Source organism: Malania oleifera, chromosome 5 (genome assembly GCF_029873635.1).
Source record: "Malania oleifera isolate guangnan ecotype guangnan chromosome 5, ASM2987363v1, whole genome shotgun sequence".
NCBI lineage: Eukaryota > Viridiplantae > Streptophyta > Magnoliopsida > Santalales > Ximeniaceae > Malania > Malania oleifera.
The window spans coordinates 95,773,649-95,794,369 of record NC_080421.1 but is presented as its reverse complement, the minus strand read 5'-3'; the positions used below and the strand labels follow the sequence as shown (position 1 = coordinate 95,794,369).

At 35.8% G+C, this 20,721-nt stretch overlaps 1 protein-coding gene across 12 annotated transcripts; it reads right to left on the bottom strand.

The window, feature by feature from the left end:
• Positions 1-1,742: 1,742 nt before the first annotated feature.
• Positions 1,743-18,891, bottom strand: LOC131155592 (E3 ubiquitin-protein ligase MIEL1). Of its 12 annotated transcripts, none has more exons than XR_009136849.1 (13): positions 18,716-18,882; positions 18,447-18,534; positions 18,303-18,359; positions 18,158-18,190; positions 17,974-18,051; positions 17,772-17,826; positions 17,624-17,659; positions 16,766-16,848; positions 16,596-16,687; positions 16,446-16,515; positions 7,069-7,107; positions 6,704-6,915; positions 1,743-1,977 (listed from the first exon to the last, which is right to left on the bottom strand). XR_009136849.1 is itself a non-coding variant. In XM_058108831.1 (12 exons), the coding sequence occupies exons 1-12, from the start codon at positions 18,766-18,768 to the stop codon at positions 6,790-6,792; spliced, it is 810 nt and encodes a 269-aa protein (XP_057964814.1). In that variant the 5' UTR covers positions 18,769-18,891; the 3' UTR covers positions 6,563-6,789. The 12 variants fall into 12 exon arrangements, 3 of the variants coding, with proteins under 3 accessions (XP_057964814.1, XP_057964815.1, XP_057964816.1); XR_009136851.1 differs by having other exon boundaries at positions 17,619-17,659; positions 17,783-17,826; XR_009136850.1 differs by lacking the exon at positions 1,743-1,977 and adding an exon at positions 5,444-5,687.
• Positions 18,892-20,721: the final 1,830 nt, after the last annotated feature.

Genomic DNA, 20,721 nt, shown 5'->3' with positions numbered 1-20,721 from the left:
TATTTGGAATTTTATAGTGAAAGTTATACCCAAAATACTGAAAGGTGATTGAAGCTAACAATTGGACAAGCGACTGACATGCAGACAAAACTGAGTTAAGCAATTGACCTCTCAAGATCAAGCGACTAACCCTGTATTGTGTCTCAAAAATATGTTGATTTAAAGGTAGAAGCAACTAACCCTTCGAGATTTGGCGACTAACCTTCGTAAAATTCAAAATAAAACAGCGAGGAAATATTTCCAAATTTGATTTCTTGGGCTCCAAACTTTGAGAAAACTTGGGAAATACTACAAGTAACTTGGGGAATATGAAAATTATGTTTTTCTCTCTATAAATACATGCTAAACCTAAAGAATTAAAACACCAACAAGCAGCAATCAAGCTATATACTCTCTACTTCTCAAAGCTATTGTGCTAATACTCTTGCTGATCAACTTGTTGTGATTTTGCCAAGAAAAGCTTATGATTCGTTGCACGTATTACTGAGTCATTAAATCCAAGAAATAATCCATGTGATAAATTACTTGAGCTTCATATTTCTATATTGTTATTTAATTGAAGTATATTGTTTTTAACTTGTACTAATCTGCCCTTGCTGAGAGTGCTTTTTGTACACAAGAAGTGTTCTTATTTCTCTTGTTGTTTTTTACGGTTCAGGATTGTTGAATCGTTAGACTACCGAGCATGGGGTATCGTTTGGAGAGGAGGGCTCCATCCTACTTGAAGGAGTGTGTAAACGGTTTGCTCCACCCGATTAAGAGAGCAGTATAATGAAATCCTTGGATGATTTGCTTAAGACGAGGACATAGGCGGGTATAGCTGAACCTTGTAAAATCTCAGTGTCTTTCTCTTCCCTACTCTCTTTAATTTTCTGTACATATAAATTGCGTAGATGTTTACTTAATTGCTGGAAATTAAGTAGTTATTGGAAATTACGGAAACCTTGACTAAAGGAAGTATATTGATTTCAGAAACCTTGACTAAAGGAAGTACTTTGATTAAAGGAAGTACGTTGATGAATATCAAAGTTCATTAACATATTTAAACTCAAGTAACTTGTTTAATATCAAAATCTGAATTTTGGAAACTTGTTGAAATTTATATTTTATTGTGAAATCAAGCTTAAGTTATTGATTGATTAATATATTGAAAATCTAAATTCTAAATATTGAAGTTTTGACCTTTATCATCATTTATTAATAAATGCTAAATTTTTGGCTGAGTGTTGGTCATTGCAAATTAATTATACTTCTGTGATTGTTGAATATGAAATGAATATAATAGAATTGGGAAAGACTTAATAAAAAGATTTATAAAGAAATTTTTAAATCCCAATTCACCCCTCCCCCCTTTGGGAGTACACCTTGTTTTTCAATTGGTATCAGAAAAAGTTAAGAAAAAATTCTACAACAATCTATGAGTTAAGTAAAGTTTAATCACCTTACTTTTGAAGAGTAGAAAGATGAAGCTCAAGAATTTATCACCGAGGTTCTTTCTTGGATTGAGAAACTCAGTAGAAACACAAAGAACCGTAGACTTTAATCAACAAATTCTTAGTAGAAAACTTCAGCAAGAGTGTTTTAGCAAGATTGTCAAGCCCCGAACCCGAAAATGGACCCCAATGTGTGATTTAGTAACCTAACATGTCCATGTATCATACAACCATCCATGATACTACACAATATAATGGTCCGACCCCATAGGGTTCACGTATACCTTATCCACAATCACATTCACAATATAGGCAGCGGAATAATTCAACATAATACATTCATAATACCATACGATCATATCATACCAGAGTTTATACAAAATCATAGTCTAATTCCCAAAACAACATAACAAACCCCGAGCGTCTATATAACCCAAAATGATAACCCACCCAAAGATTAGTACTTACACAAGTACTTCTACAAAGCTAACCAACAACCACGCTCCTAAAACGCTAGGACGCTAGTGTTGGCTACTCAAAGGACCTGAAAAACATTTGTATGATAGGGGTGAGACACCTCTCAGTAAGGGAGAAGCAGGTTATATTAGTGTGTGGATACATAAGTGTTATTTCAATAATAAAACATAAACATTTCACAATTTTAGTATTTTCACAACACAATTCCAGTATACATCTCACCAAAACACCTCGATCTAGTGTCGTCCACTCTTCAACCTAAGCCGACCGCATGAGACGGCACCCTCGGTAACCTAACATAACATAAGCCCTCATAGCGTTGAACCGGTGCAAACATGACGCAAACTCACACACTTTGATGACCAACCGAAATCATAGGTGGTATTTCACACCCTTAGCCTCAAGCCAGATATCTGAGCTTACGGTAGTTAACTAACTCAGCTGCCTACAGTATTATTCTGACGCGCCTCATATCTCAGCCTTTGATAGTTAACCAAATGCTTCAATTGTCCTAGGCCTTCGGTTTTATTCTGACTCGGCATTTTCACAAAAACTTGGAATATTTTGGAACTTTTGTTCCTATATCTCATTTCAGCAACTCACAGCCTATAGTAGTTAATCGGCACACTTTTCACATAACACTTTATTCAACATATCAGCTCATTCCACACTTATTTAGGTATATAAATAATACTATAACAGATAATTCGAAAATATAGTTTAACATAATCAAAGGTACGATTATCTCTATATTATTATTCTACCAAATATACGATATTCCAACAGAAACAGAAATGATACCCAAAAGCCACAATTTTCCCAAAAATTGTAACCTGAAAATTTCATAATTTCACCCGATAGATTTTCCCAATAAGTAAGTAACCAAAACATTTATATAATCGTAAACCACAGTTTTACTAATTCAAATTACAAAAATAACCGATATAAACAGAAACCCCTTACCATTCCCTGAAAATCAATAAACAAACTAAACGGCTCCAAAACAGCGAACTAAGTTCCCAAAACATAAAAACCAAAGAACAATATTTCAATATAATCCCAACCACTATAGATCTACCGAACCAAAAATGAAATCAAATCCTTACCTCGATTTTGGAACAAAACCTGAAAATCCTCAAAACGAAGATCTGATCCGCTATAACTGTAGAGATTCTTCTCCTAATCCACGTAGTGACATCTGATCGTTGATTCGAGTAACATACGGCCCAAAACCTTAGAGAAATAAAGCCTCCTTCCAATTCTAGAGAGAGAGAGAGAGAGAGAGAGAGAGAGAGAGAGAGAGAATCTTTGATTTCTTAGCAATTAAGCAATGAATAAGATATTTATAAACCTTTGACCCAGCTAGACTCGTCGACGAAGTGGAGAGCTTATTGACGAGTAGAAGAAGGGAGTTCATCAACAAGCCTGAGATTTCAGAATTCCCAAAATCTCTCGATATTCACTCATCGACGAACCTCTAAATTTCATCGTTGAGCTGTAGAAAGGACTTCGTCGACGAGAGAAGAAACCTAGTCAACGAGCCCTACTGTTTTCACCTTTTTAAATTTCCTTCCCTTTTCTTATTTATTTAATTTAAAATAATCAGGTCGGGTTCTTACAACCCCCACTCCTTACAAAATTTTGTCCTCGAAATTTGCTCTATCTCGCTCGCTAACTCATCAATATACCTAAACGCATACCCGATTCTAAGAAGAGCCAACGACCACCCACATAGCAGCCTTGTCCCAAATTTATTACATACCCTCACTTATGATGGAGAAATACCGTGGTTACATACATAAGGTCTCAGGAGTTCACATTTATCACAAAACCCTCCTAGAGACTAACCACACATTAACACTCTAAACAACAGATACATCACATACTTACCCAAACCGTTCCTGTAAACATCACCCCTTAAAACAAATGTGGAAACTTTCGACGTATTTTCATCTCTAATTCCCAAAAAGTTTCCTCAACTGCATGATTCTGCCACAACACTTTCACTAACGGTATCTCCTTGATACGCAGCTTTTGAACTTTCTGATTCAGAATCTAAACTGGTACCTCCTCATACGTCAAAGCATCTCCAATCTCTAAAAATTCGTAACTAATCACATGTAATGGATCTAGCATATACCTTCTCAACATGGATATATGGAATACATCATGGATCCGAGAGTGCACTGAGGGTAGTGCAATTCTGTAGGCTACCTGACCCACTTGTTCAAGTATCTCGAATGGTCCAATATATCTCGGGCTCAGCTTGCGCTTCTTCTCGAATCTCATCACTCCTTTCATCAAAGTAATTCTCAGGAATATCTTACCCACAACTCAAATTCCAACTCACGACGGCGAACATCCGTGTAACTCTTCTGCCGACTATGAGATGATTTAATTGTATCCCTGATCAATCTGACCTTCTCAGAAGCCTGTTGTACGAGTTTGGGTCCCAATACCTGCCGTTCACCGACCTCATCCTAGTACAGAGGAGACTGACACTTTCGACTATACAATGCTTCGAACGGTGTCATTTCGATACTAGCTTGGAAGCCATTGTTATAGACAAATTTCACTAACGGTAGAAACTGAATCCAACTACCGCCAAAATCTAACACGCACACCCGTAACATATCCTCCAAGATCTGTATCATTCTCTCTGATTGTCTATCAGTCTGAGGGTAAAACGTTGTACTGAAAGTAAGTTTCATCCCCAGTGCCTCATGTAAACTTTTTCGGAATTGAGAAGTAAATCTCAGGTCTCGATCTGAAACAATGGACACCAATACCCTGTGCATTCTGACTATCTCTTGCACATATAGGTCAGCTAGCCTACTCAAAGAGTTGCTAACCTTCATCGGTACAAAGTGAGCAGATTTAGTCAACCTGTTCACGATCACCCAGATTGCATTCTGCCCGTGAACTGCTGGTGGTAACCTGATGACAAAGTCCATGGAGATATGCTCTCATTTTCACTTTGGGATACTCAATGGCTGTAACGGTCCCGCCACCCTTTGATGTTCAGTCTTTACCTACTGACACATCAGACATTGCTGCACAAATCAAGCAATCTCCTTTTTCATGCCACTCCACCAGAATGATTCGCTTAAATCCCGATACATTTTCGTGCTACCTAGATGTACCGTATACAAGGAACGATACGCCTCCACCAGGATCGTCCTCCTTATCCCCTTGTCGTTTGGAACACACAGTCTGGTTTCAAACCTCAATACACCTCCCTTGAATATGTTAAAATCTGCAATCAACCCCTACTATACCTTCTCTACAATCTCGAGTAACTCTTCATCATTAGCTTACGCGACTTTAATCATCTCTAATAATGTTGATTGGATCACCAAACTAACAATGAAAGTCTGATGATTACCGTCCACCAATTTCACGCCAAAACTCTCCAGATTGTCAAAATCTAATATTGACAGGAAAGTTTCATGGGAATCCTACTCTTTGGCCCAAATTGCCCTCGCTATTTTGACTCTTAAACAATAATACTCATATATAAATATTGATTAAATTGTTAATTAGAAATATTAGAAAAATGTTCATTACAAATATTAATAAAAAAATTAACTAATTTTTTAATTAGCCAATATTTGAAATGTCTATTAAAAGATATTTTAATTGACCTAACAAAGAGAGTCGGCTTTTGCATGACAGGTACCATGTCCTTTTTCTGCCCTAATCAATGCCCGTACTCCTCATTAATGGTGGTGGGAGCGCGGTGGTACTACCCGAACCTGCTGGTAGGAACAGGGTAATCTGAAAAAATAAATCAAACGAACTAAATTGATTTGTAAAATTAATTATTTTTCAAAAAAATCAATTGCAGTTCAACGTATTTAATTACCACGATTAATTTAATCCAACTAATATATTAGAAATATATATTATATATAATTTAATATAAAGTTTTAACAATTTAAATTAAAAATAATTATATTATTCTAAGAATGATTCTTAAATTTTAATAATAATATCAAAATTTACAAGCTAATTACTATAATAAAAAATATTAATTCCTAATGCATTAAAAGTGTGAAGTAAATCCAGCAGTAACTACTGAGTATTGTTCTAAAAATCAATTAATCAAATTTCAATTAACCATCTAATATGTTTTAGTTTCGATTCATATTTGCTAACGAATCAAAATTTCAGTTGGATTAAGAATTCGAAAGGCATGATTCAATTAATGGAACCATGCCCACCCTAGTGTAAGGTGCTCAATATGAAATATTGGAAAGTTGAAAACACAAAAGAAAAAAATAGGCAAACTCGATAACAAAAATCAAATAAAAAATCAAGGTATAGAGCAAATTGAGCTCGAATGCAAACAACTCGTATATTGGTTCCACTTACTTGCACCGTTAAATAAGGCTTTTGAACAAATCAAACTAGTTAATTACACCCCTAATCAACACTTTGCAATAGTTCAAATTTGTGAACGCCATGCAGAGCATGTCTTGCACGTTGCTTTTCTTTCTTTTCTTTTTTGTTTTTTAAAAAAAAAATCCCTTTATCATTTTATTATTATTTGGTTGACCATTTTATCAAAATTAAAAAATTTTGAAATTAATAATAATAATAATAGCAACAAGTTCAGTCAAATCCAAGGAAATTAGATCAAAGCCAAACAATTGTTAGTCGGGAATATCATATCAATTTATTGGGGGCAGGACAGCAAGTTCATTTCACAGGAACTATGAACTAGAGGCATGCATGGAACCAAAATATGGAGACAATAATCAAATGCTAAATCAAAACATTCAGTCATATACCCTGCATGCTGAGAATGAGTTTTTGGCAGGAATTGATCAAAGAGTGCAGTTGATCGATCTGAAGTCTGGAAATCAGCCATAAACAATCATTGGGGAGCATCTGGCGTTGCAATCACACGAGTGTTATAGGAGTTGCAGTGGCTACACTTGTGGCCGAGTATGTGAAAGAAGGCCCTGCTTGTTTTGTTGCAGTCATTGCAAAGGATCGGAACCTGCAAAAAATACAGTTGCAACTCAGTACATGTTGTCTGCTGGAGCAGTTCCCTGCAGCAGATATTTTAATGATCATTAATTCTTTTATTTCTTTTCCCATGAATTATCTTCTGAGAGAGGATCCAACAGGAAAACATGGATAAAGCAGCTACCTCATAGTGGTATTCCTCCGGCATAGCAGTAGCTTCAATCTATCCAGGAGATAGTAGCAAATCAGTGCAAAATCGCAATTTCATATAAGATAAAATATATACTGCAAATATATGTAAACTTTCTGATACCAACCAAAAACAATAAATGCAGCTACAGAATAAAAGCAGCAATCCATGTTTGCTTTTAGAGCTGTGTGCGATGGTCGCATATACAAGTCTTTTAATATGCATATAGCATGTTCAATACACGTACAAAAAACACGTAGAAACAGTTCCTCTCCTACAAGCCTCTGGTACAATGATGCAGGCTGAAACATACCAGAACTATGTGCAAACGTCCTTGAATATTGCAGGACACAGTTTTATGGAGAAACTACAGGCAGATGATGTCATCTGTATCCAACATATATGAGTTTTTCATTGCCTATGCTCGAAAGCTACTTCAAATAGAAAGGGAAGCCGGCCACAAGAGTTTGGGAGCATAGGATTTCACCATATAAACTACTGCAAACTGCCAGAATTTTTTGCTTCTCTTACAAATTAGCCATATAAAGCTACTTGAGAGCTTGAAACCAATTTCAATTCCCATATTAAGAAACATACCCCACACTTTGAGGATTTTGATGTGCACGTTTTCCAACTACCGCAAAAATCTTCCACTCAACCTATCCCATCGTTCTACAGCCTTGGAGTAATTTCTCATACCACATGTGAACCTAAGTAAGATGCCACTGCATTACTGAAGAAAGCTCAGGGCTCTTGTAAAACTCATATTTTCACATGTTTAAAAACAACAATCTCATCCTATATATGCAAAACAAAATGTTAAAAAATAAAGATTAGATAAACAAGACAGAGAGCCAAAACTGCATGCTGTTGAAGCTCACTTACAAAAAGCAACATAAACATGCACATGCAGTTTTCACCGACCAATTGTACCAAAAGAATCTGGTAACTTATTTGTAATCTCTTGCAAATGTATAATCTTTTGAACTTCAAATTCACTTTGATTTGTGCGAGAATCTAAATGAGATAAACACATAGCATTCTATATGATTTCATGTTGCGATTCAGACACTAATTTTGCTCCCTCCTAATGTAGGGACTACTATTTCATTAAAATGACAATTAATTTCCTTTAAGAGCAAGCAGTATACATGAAATCATTTGATAAAAGAATCTTGTTCTTTAATGAATGACCATGTTAATTTTCAATGATTCTTCATATCATTACATCTTCAAGATGTCCAAGACGAATGCTTGGGTCATTACACTTCTGGTACAAGACATTATATGATTCAATTGCTTCAATCTTTATATAATACAAGTTAGAAAATAAAGTTGACAGTTTTTCTAAAATTTGTTTTTTCTCACAAACAATAGAAATAATATAAATAAATTATTTCCTACCTTCATTTGCAATTTCAATGTGATATCCATTGAGTCTTAAATCTTTAAAACTTAATAGATTTCTTCTAGATCTGCTGGAATATTAAGCTTCATCACTTCGTAATAAAGTATCATTGGATAACTTTATATTAGCTCTTCCAGATCCTTTAATCAAATTTATAGAAACAGATATTGTATTGACATTTGTTGAAAATATATTCAAGTAATGAAAATATTTCCTTTTCATTTATAAAGACTTGGTATAGATCCACCATGTGCTTGGACATACTACAGCTACGCAACCAATGACATTTTTCTCCGCATTTATAGCATTCATTTTCATGATGCCTAGGTCATTGATTTTTTTATCATTAATTCACTTCTGGGGGTCATCCCTCCTCTGGGGGTTATTCCTGATGCCAATGATTATTTCGATCACGACCACGACCATGCCCCACGACCATACATGTGGCCTCGTCCTCAACCACGAGATATGTTCATATTCACTCCAGGGAAAAGGGTCGAACCAGTTGGACAAGTTTGGTGATTTTTTATCAAAAACTCATTATATTTCTTAACAACAAAAAGACATAATATGAGTTCAGAAAATTTACTAAATTTCCTCTCCCTATATTGCTACTACAGAAGCATATTAGTGGGATGGAAAGCAATAAAAGTCTTTTCAAACATGTCTTTGTCAATAATATTTTTGCCACATAGTTTTAACTTCAAGCTAATTTTATGTAGAGCCGAGTTATATATACTGTCTATTTTAAAATCTTACAACTTCAGGTGCAACCATTCATATCAAACTTTTGGTAAAATCAGAGTCTTTTGATGGTCAAATTTATCCTTTAAATTTTTTCCGTAGGATAAGTGGGTCTTTGACAATGAGGTATTTAGTCTTTAATTCTTCCTCTATAAATACAATATAATAATAAAATTAAAAAAATATGAGAGAAAAAGCAATTAAAGAGAGATAAAAATTATGAGAGAGAGAGAGAGAGAGAGAGAGAGAGAGAGGAATTATTAATTAATTAGATAGGGAATTGAATATAAAATAGAAAAGGCAAATACGTCTGAGCCCATGCATTATTATACATATATATAATAATATATAATTTTTTTTCTAATAAGCCGCTCAGTCTATGTACCTTCCATACACCATCATATATGAGGAAGATCATGTGTAGAGACCCGAATAATTTTTCATAATTTAAAATAGAAGGAGGAGAGAAAAGGAATTAAAAACTGGAGAATTAAACAAGGTCTCGTTGACGAACACAGGGGATTCGTCGACGAGCACATATTAGGGTCTCGTTGACGGGGACGCGTCTCGTCGACGAGAATATACTAAGAGGCTATTTTCCAAGTTCTGAATTTCATCAACGAGGAGTAGGCATTCGTCGACGAACGTCCTTCTTGACCTCGCCGACGAAGTGACGTGACTCGTCGATGAAGGCTAGTGTATAAATAGCTTAAACCTCATTTTTTAGCTGAAATTCTTGCATGAATTACTCTCAGTCTCCTCAGTTCATCCCCTCCCCCTTTTCTCTAAGTTTTCGGGCCGTATTTTCGCCGGTTTGACGATCTGAGGCCACCACGACGCTCCTAGGAAAGTTCTCTTCAAGTCTATTAGAGCGGATCGTTGGTGGGGTTGGTTTGAAATTCATCACAATCTTGGAATAAGGCATTTTATTTAGTATTTGTCTTTCCCACAGCTATAAGAAATGTAGAATACAAAAAAAATACTGATATTTTGTTCAGGGAGATGTTGTTTTCAGGGTATTGAATGGGGAACCCTGCAGGTGTAGGGTCTGAATACAGTAGGGGCTTTTCAGAAATTAGGTAAAGAAAAGATGCTATGCTAGAGAGTTTTTAGAATGTATAACAGAAGATTTTGTATGTTTATTTACAAGCATGTTGATCAGTTTATTTTTCCAGAATATCATGTGTTATTATTTCAGTGAAATTACATATATAAAGCATGAGATTTTAATTACACATTTGTGTGGCCTGAGTTTATTATAGTTTAATATGTTGATTATGAAATTTTACAGATATCCAATTATACAAGTATATTAGCAGAAAGTAAGATTTATATCATTCTTCAGAATAACATGATTTCTAAACCATAACACTCAGACAGATAATACAAATATTACAGACAGGTGTTACAGATATTTTAGATAGATATTACAGATATTACAAATATTTCAGAAAAAAATTACAGATATTAAAGACAAATGTTACAAATATCTCATAAAGAAATTACAGACAGATATTACAGATATTTCAAATAGATATTTCAGATATTACAGCTCAGATTTATAGTGTTATGATTGCTTTGAAATCATATTAAAACAGCAAGATAAGTATATATATTTATATATATATAGTATTACACGATATCGGATACCTGAGAAAATTTCAGACAGATACAAACAGCAGAGCACGGTACCATTGCTATTATAGATAGAGTGCAATCACATAACTCAGATAGTATGTGGATTTCGTCTAACCGTGCCAGGAGAGATTACAGTCTCCCCAGCGAGTTGGGTTGAAGTGGCCGGTTAGACGATGATAGATTTGGAGATTGGCCGAAGAGATTATAGTGGGCTAAATTGGCAGATGATAGAGATATAGATTGACTTGCCTGGTAGGCCAACTAGAGTAAGTCCAGTCTACAGGCCGCACAACCCTGTCATGAGGGGTTATATCATGACATACAGATCCCAGGGTATAGCAAAAGTTTCTATGTACAGATATATCATACAACAGCAATTTATATTATCATATTAACAGTATGTACAAATAGTAAACTCAGATACACAGTTGTATTTTAAACTACATTACATGTGTTTTGTATAGTATATCAGTTTACTCATTTTACAGTATCAGTATTATTTCAGTATATTAAATGTGCAACTCAGCCGCCACACACTAGTGATAGCATATTTCTTCTTACTAAGCGTTGTCTCATCTTAGTGACTTACTATTTTTCAGGAGATCTAGTTAGGCGAGCATATCGATTTACGAGTAGAGGTTGTCTTGCGCTGCCCTTACTGGAAGGGTAGGTGTATTTTTGGTGCCAGTGATTTGAGATAGATCCCAGGTTTTTGATGTTTTCACTGGGTATTTTGTATTGTAAATATACTTCAGAATATTATAACTTTCTGGTATTGTGTATTTGACAGTTTACACTTTCTTGTATACCACTGCATAGGGGTGTATGACATACAAAGTTTCCTCAGTGCTCCTTTGAGCTTGGGATATTTTCAGTAGTATATCAGACAGATGGTATTTAAGTTATATATATATAGATGGAAAAAATAATAATAATATGTGATATAAGTAGCAGGTCGTTACATCATGACTTTTGTGCGATCTTGCAAAGATGAAGTATTTTCATCTAAAATAGTATTTCCCAATTTTATTGCATTCAGATGGATTTTGACATTAAGAATACATGATATACAATTATTGCCTTCGATGTCAAGAAAACAAATTCAATTTTTCTTATGTTCGATGTTTAAAAAAATTAACAATTATAAGGAAATTTGTAAAAACATAATGTAAAAGCTGAAATATAAAAACTGAAATAAAACAGAGATAATAATAAAATATTATTTCCATCCTTCTGGGTACTTAAATATGTTTCTTCAGGAACATTATTTTATTTTTCTCAATTTGCACCCTTCAGGAATATGATTCCAATTTACAATATTAAATTGAGTAATAATTTATCACCTCTTCCGGAGGTTAAATATATTACTTCATCTGAAGAATAAACGTTTCACCTCTTCAAGAGGTCGATTTGAACATCTTTTCGGGAGGTTAAAAATATACCCTCTTCAGGAAGTAAATATTTGTCATCTCTCCTGGAAATATATAACCTTTTCAGAAGGTCTATCTTTTCAAGAAATTAAATATGTAGACGAAAAATTTAAAAATACATACGGGAAATTTAAATATATAGCATCTCTTCTCGAGATTAAATATATATACGGAAGATTAAATATATAACCTCTTCAGAAGGACTATCTTATCATCTCTTCTTGAGATTAAAACGGTATCAATACACATCAATAAAATCTACCATCAAGGCGGTATTAATACACAGAAATAAAACCTATCATCAAGGCGGTAAAACTTACAAGAAATAAATAAATTAAATAAGAATTAAAAGAAATATTTTAGTTGATTAGAGTCCTGTAAATTAAATAAAAATTAAAGAAATATGTCAGTTGGTTAGAGTCTCGTGCTTATAACGTATTATAAAAATATGTAGAAAAATAATAGAAAATTAAAAGGAGATGAGAGAGAGAATTTATGTGGTTTGGATATACCTACTCCACGGGCGGATGAGATCAATACTTCACTATTTTATGGGAGAATTACAAAATGATATGGATCAGGCCTTGTACATAATATATCTCACCCACTTTCTTATATATCTCTCATATTCTTTTCCACTTCTTTCTTATCTTTCCTTCTATGCTCGTTCTTCTCTTCTGCGCACATCATCTCCATCATCCGCTCCTCCTTATATAGCCATGAGAGGAGCAAGTGATGACGGAATTTCCTTTTTATTAATGGAGCAGGTGGGTGTTTAATTCTTTTTTTATTGATTTACATAAAGGAGAGAGATTGGGGGTGTGTGATTGTCGGAGAAGAGATGGAAGTGAACAATGGTTGACAGCCACACACTTATTTCATAACATAAAGTTCTATTTTCTCCTCTTTTTAAGAACAATATTAACGTAGACAAGGAATGTTAATTGTGTAAAAGCAAATGCAATTAAAAAAAAAAATTGGTTTAAACTAGTCAGGTTTTTCAGGATACGATACTTATATAATCGTTTGAATCAATAGATTTAAATCGATTTGTTAGATTCACAAGGTGAATCATAGATTGGGAAATGATTCAGTTGTTTTTAAGTTCCCTAGAAAGATTCGAATCAATTTGGGGTGGAATTGATACAAATCAATATGAGTTGAGTCAGGAATCATAAGATTCTAACAACTATGAGCATAGGTGCTAGTTCACTAGGTAACTCAATAGGCACAACATCAAAGAACTCAATTGGCAACTCTCCTCGGTACTCACATAAAGACTCTCGACCCTTAGAAGGAACGCCTCAAGTTATGATTGCTAAAATGCACTTGTACTCTAAGCTCTCTCGCTCAAAAACCCTACAATTAAGCAAGTGAATGCTTCTTTGAATTGGGACTTGAAAGGCTATATTGTTCATTAACTTAGGATCCTTGGGAGTGGGCTTGGTACGGGTCAAGATGATATTCTTATCATTGTGCCAAAAACATAAGTGTTTTCCCTACCATGATTGGTTACATCATGATCAAATAACCATGGTCACCCCCTAACAAGACATGTGCCACATCCTTCAAGAGAATATCACAATAGACCCTATCCTTATAATCTCCCATCTGGATGGATACAAGACACCTCTCCTATTTACCCAATTCACCTTAAAAGGGTGAGGGTGGGGGCTCTCCCTTAAGGTTTAATCTTCCTAAAGCAGCCCTGGAGATCACATTCACGCTACTACCCCCATCAATAACTAATCTACATGTCTTATCTCCACAACAAATGAAAGTGTGGAAAATAATGGTCCATTTCCACTTCTCACTATCCATGGTAGTGTATAAGACACACCTAACCACACCAACAAGGCAATCATCCTCCTCAAAATCATCAACAAGCTTACCCTTATGTCTCGAGTACTAAACAACATCTACAACCTAATCTTCACCTTCAGGCAAGTCATTAGTTTCACGCTCTTAAGCTAAAGCTTGTTGGGGCCAAAGACAGCAATATGATCTCTAGCGTGGCACAACGACACTGCACAGATGACCTACTGGCCTAAAGAATACTAAGCCCACTAAAGCGAACAACATGATGTGACTCTATTTGCTTTGCGAAACTCTCTCTAAAGGTAGACTAAGGGATGGTAGATCTAAACTACGGAAAGGATTTGGAATGACGAGACTCACTCACCAGAGATGAAGACCTATGGGAGCTCTTGAGAACAATTCAACCTCTCGCCCAAACATCCTACTTAAGACCATACACAAACCTAGCCACAATAGAAGTTTGACCTCAATAATATCAATCCTAAGCATCAACTCCTCAAATCGATTAATGTATAGCTAGCTACGATAGTGGTTTGTTATGGTTCAAAAGCTCATTAAACAACTAGCACTTAAAGGAAGGAAGGATATACCTTTCTTTCAATCTCATCACTTCCCACTGGGTAATAGGAGGTTCACCGAACCATTCTAGGGTTTATTGCACAGTTGACCAATACTCCTTTCCTGGTCCTACAAGTTTCATCTTGGAAAACTAAACTTTGCCCTCACCCGGTATACGGTACCAGTTAAAGAAATCCTCCATCTCCGATAGCTAGTCTAAAAAGGAACTCGGGTCTAATTTCCCATCATAGCACATCTCCCTTGACCCTTTTTGTAGCATCTCCACAGTCCTCCCAACCTTGCCTAGGCAAGTGTGGACCATGCCAAGGGTTAGGTTGGTACCCTACATCATTAAACTTCTCAAGGTTAACTTCCTCAAACCTAGTCTACCCTACATTATTAAACTCCTCAAGGTTAACTTCCTCAAACCTAGTCTCTAGATTGACCTAAGGTTAAAGGGGGTGAACAGGTCTACCAACCTTTTTGGGAGCCAGACTCATATTGTTAGGTGCTGAAGGAACTCTTGGAGTAGGAAGGATACCCTATGATGACCCTACCGAATAAGGGGACTCATTAAGGTGCCTAACTGATGGTTTTTGTTGCAAGTTTAGTGGAATTAGTTTCAATGCTTTTGTCAGAAGAAGAAGAATAAGAAGAAGAAGAAGGATACCCTATGATGACCCTACTGAATAAGGGGGCTCATTAGGGTGCCTAAATGATGGTTTTTGTTGCAAGTTAGTAGGATTGGTTTCAATGCTTTTGTCAAAAGATTGTTGCAAGTTCAGTGGGATTGGTTTCAATGCTTTTTTCAGAAGATTGTTGCAAGACTGCAAGTTCAGTGGGGATTGGTTTCAATGTTTTTGTCATAATGAAGAAACATTAAAAGGTCAAATACTTAGGCCATAGCCTAAGAGCTTGTTCTTTTGGATTAGATAGAGATGGTGGTACAATGTAATATTTTCAACTTCATAGCCATTGTTATATGAAAAATAGTGCCTTTATGTAACTATATTGGCTTAGGCACTAGAATTTGGAAGGCATTTTTCCTCGAAGATTTTAAATATTAGTTTTTGTTTTATAATTTTATACATATTTTTTTCCAATATGATATGTAAGTTCTTCCTAGACACTTAATTACAAACTAGTCCTGGGCACGCACTACATGTGTGCTCCACGACTCTATATTTTTAAAATTTTAAAAAAAATTATAAAAAATAGTCCGAAGTTAAAGAATATAATGGTGTTTTGGGATAGTTATGAGTAATTACAGGGATGTTTTAGGGTAATTATGAGTAATTATAAGGATATCTTTGACATAAGGGTATTTTGGGATACTTATAAGTAGTTATAATGGTATTTTAGAATAATTATGGGTTATTATGGGGAGTCATTTGGTATTTTCAAAAAAAGACACCAAAGGGGGAATACCCTTTATAGTATTAGAGAAACTAAAATCTGTTGTTGATAAAATTAATTAAAAGAACTCAACTACTTCCCCTATATTTCTGGGGTAACAATTATTTTGTCAAAAAGTGAGGGGAAAAAACACATGAAAACAGAATTCAAAAAACCAATTTTATCATCCATCATGGGATATGGAACTTTTCAGCAAATTATGACTTCTGCACAGGAATCAATAACTAGCATCACCAAAAGGAGTTGTTGCCTAATGAAAAGAAAACTAGACAACCTCAAGCACGAAATTTAAAGAATATTCAGTTTTATTAACATTTAAAACACAGACATATGTTCAAGAAAAAGACCAAACCTCATACCTCTGCACCTAATATTTCCCAAGTCCTAGACATGTCAAACACTGACTTGGAGCATCTGGGACAACGATACCTGGGTAACAAATTCAATGCAATTTACACACCACAGACAAGTGCTTAACTTGCAAAAATTCATAATAAACCAAAACTTACTGATTTTGGCTTCTCATCTCATCATGGCACTCCATATGCATTGTGTGTCCACATGCCATAATAACTGTGCCTTTGACTGAGTCAAAAAGATACTGTCAGCAAGAATGAAAGTATTAGACATATCAAATTTGTAAACTTTGAAACACAATTATAAGGCTCAAGGCACAAACCTCATAACAGATGGGGCAGTGGTCCTTCATGGAGTTCTCCACACAGAAGTGATTATTACGCAAACTAACTGCATAGCAGGATCCTGTGCCAAAAAAGCATTAATAGGGAAGAAAGCAACATAGAGCTTATAAAACAAGGTACTTTGGACTCTTTATGCTGAACACAACGAATAAGATTGGCAGGAGCGAAGGCATCCCGGGGGTGTGTGTCATTGGCAGACCAGGAGTCATTAAGATAAAGTGACAATGCAAGCTTTAAAGATGTGCATGATTTAAGGGGTTAGCATGTAAGTGAATATAAATGCCATAGTCTAAAGTCTGAACTCATGAACCATCAACAATCAACAAAAAGAAAGTTGATAATGAAAAAAAAGGCAGAATTACAGAAAAGCCTTTTAAATTTATGCTAATGTGCATTAAGCTCTCCAGCTTTGATTCCCCTCAAGGTGGTCCCAGACCTTTTGAACGGGTGAAACTGACCCTTATAGCTAGGACAAATGAGCTCTTTGAATATTTTATATTCCTTTTAATTTTATTTCCCCTTAAATACCTACAACTCTAGAACTGTAATTCTGTAGCATTTTAAATGGATTAAACTTAAAACCCCAAATAACTTTAAATGATAAAATTTCTTTTGATGTAGGCACATCACATCTATGCACGGAAAAACAAGATAAACCAATGAAAACAACAACAACAATAACAAGCCTTAAGTCCCACTAGATAAGGTCAGCTATGTAAACCCTTTTCCGCCACTTCACAATAGACTTTGAATTTGAGCAACAGTTTGATGGAATTCTGAAGCCCAAATTTGCACATCACCAAAGAAAAGCAAGGGGGTAAAATTGAATACCACACTTTTGACAGTGAAAGAAGTTCTCACGACCACCAACTCTGCAAAATTAAAATAAAAATCAGCAATAAAAGTCAGTTATTGTACACCAATGGCTATAAAAGACATAAAAACAGATTGAATATGAAACTGACAGTCATATGTTCCACTCACTCGTTACTAACCTACAAATCCCACAGTCATTACAATGGAACTGTTGCTTCTCCGTCTGCAATGCAAGCAATCAATAGATGGCATCAAAAAATAGAAGTAATAAAAGGCAAATTGGAATAAATCCATATCAAGGTTCATAACTACGTCTAGGTCATCTCCAACAACAATTGAAACAACTTAAAAAGATGAAAGTCCGTATTACGTTATCATCATAGAATTTGCAAATCTCACAGAAATATTCTCCCATCTTAACGCCGCAGTTTGAACAAACCTGATCAACCTGGAAACGAAAGGAAAAAAGAATTCATAATCGCAAACCCAATTGGGATAATAAAATAAAATCACGAAAAATACAGAAAACGTCATCAAACTCCACCGGGCCACACCTGCTGCTCGGTATCACAAACTGAGCAAACAACCTGAAACAACAGTTTCGAATCGATGTGTCATCAAACCAACCAAAAAGCCGTAACGAATTAATAATAATAACATATGCAGAGAGACTGACAGAGATCACACAGATGTACCTACTTGCTTAACATCGTGCCTGACAAGTTCGTGACGATCCTTGGGGTTGCTGACTGCGCTCTAATTTAAACAAATGATGAAAATTAAAAAAACCCCATAAAGTTCCCAAAATAGATATGTATGTCTGTATTGAGAGAGAGAGAGAACCATGGCCTCGTTGTGGCAGTGGCGGCAGGGGAATATCTGACCGCAACATGGGGCTCGAATTTTGCATCGTCTCCGGTAGTGCTCGCATCTTAGCAAAAAATACAAGAAATTAAATTATCAGACAATCACATAGAATAACCAACAGTACGAAGTCGAAGGGTTTTTTCATACCACATACGTTGATAAACATACCAAAGCGCAAGTTTCCGGTGAACCTAACTATGAACAGCATCCCAGAGAGAGAGAGAGAGAGAGAGAGAGAGTCGTACCCGTAAACCATTTTTCCGAAATCGGTTCGCATTGGAGATGCAGAGGCTTCCATTGGTTGGCCGATGGCGCAGAGGAAGAATGCCCACTGCCAATGGATTCGTCTCCTTTACACCTTAGGCGAAGGGAGAAGACGCAACACGCCAATCTGCTTCGCTTCCAACTTCTTTCGAGTTTTTGTTAGTTTATTATTAATTTATAATAATATATTAAATAATATTGGTCCAGTAAGATTTAAACAAATCCCGTCGAACCAAGTATCGATATTTGCTACGCGTCATGGCCAGCTTATTTCTCAAGCGAATCTTTCTAAACAAAACAACGAGATTTACTTACACTCGATGGCACAGTGACAGAATCAGGATTAAATAGTCTCCACAGTGTATAGTCAGAAGGTAGATTTGAGCTTTCAACTTTTCTAAATAATTAGAAGAAGAAAAGTGTGTGTGTGTGTGTGTGTGTGTGTGCGCACGCGCGCGGTTGGAGCTTTCAACTTTTCTAAATAATTAGAAGAAGAACACACACACACACACACACACACACACATATATATATATATATAAGTGCTAAAAACGACAAGCACTCAAAAAATGCTCTGATCAAAGTCACTGTTGATGATCTCCACTAATCCACTTTAGCCATTAATTAATTATATCTTCAGAATAAAGAAGAAGAAGAAGAAGAAGAAGAACGATAGTTAGGAAAGAAGCAAGTGAGGCTGCAAGGATGGTACGACCACATATCTTTCTAAATTCTTGGCACTCAGGCTGAGACAATGAGACTTGAGCCTTTTCCTGTAATAAGCATATAATGATTGCTACGTGACTCATTCTTATTGAACGTTGGTCATTGTACTTGATTAATGATTAACCAAAGCTAAATATATTTAAACAAAAGAATTCATCCATCTGTTGTCTCTTACTGTTATAGACTCACATTTTAGAAATTTCATTAAGACATTATTTGACAAATAAATAATATTTGCATGAAATTCATAGTCGTGACGCCAAATAAGTACCACGAATTTTGCATGCACAAATTATATGATTTACTATAATCAAGAAAAATAAATAAGTGACTTGAAATTCCTTTTGTGCCTTATAAAGAACTTTAACATAATATACAAATACTTTTTAAAGATTCAGTATTGAGTGTGATATACTCATAATAATCTAGCTAATGAGGGCGGGTCAACGCCTATCTCACACTTTCTCCAGGTCTGACATTCGGACGAGTGATTGGTTCCGACCCAATAAAGAGAAGGAGAGATCCACACCAACGCCCTTAATAATCGAGTAATAGACGCACGCACTTATTGCGGGAGAGCGATTCACGCCCCTGTGCAATAAATTCGAGCCAACCGGTGGTCAACTCAAGTCCCTATAAAAAGGGATTTTGAGAAAAGGCAAAGGTATGTCATTCAACACAATTATACTGTTGCATTCAGCCTCTCTAAAAGTATTCCTCTTACTTAGGCATCAGAGTGATCCCCCGGAGTACACCCCGGGTCCTCCAAGCCTTTCTTTTCTTCCTCTTTCAGGTCAACGGGAGTCGAAGGAGCATCCCTACTATTTTTACCCCGCAACAGTTGGCACCGTTTGTGGGAACCTGCTTTTAGGAGGCGATATTATCTTGCTCTCGACTTTCGACATTCCAGCAATGCCGACCTCATGCAATTCTACCTCCTTCCTTGCTACAAAAGAACCATCCCAATCCATCCAGTCCACACCCGTAGAGTCATCCGGTGTTAGTAGGGAGGAGTTCCTTGCTTTCCAGAAGGAAATGAAGGACATGCTCAACCAACTCTTACAACAAAAGAGTCAAGAAGGGCACGTCCTCCCCCATCCGCAAGAGAATCCCATTGCAGACAAGCAAGTTAACAAACCAGTGGAGAAAGAGGAGAAAACTCGCCCCAACAATAAGGTAGAAGATGCAAATAGCGTGGACATCAACCAACAAAGATCCACGGAGCTTGAAGAAAGAATCAAGAAGATAGATCATATAGAGA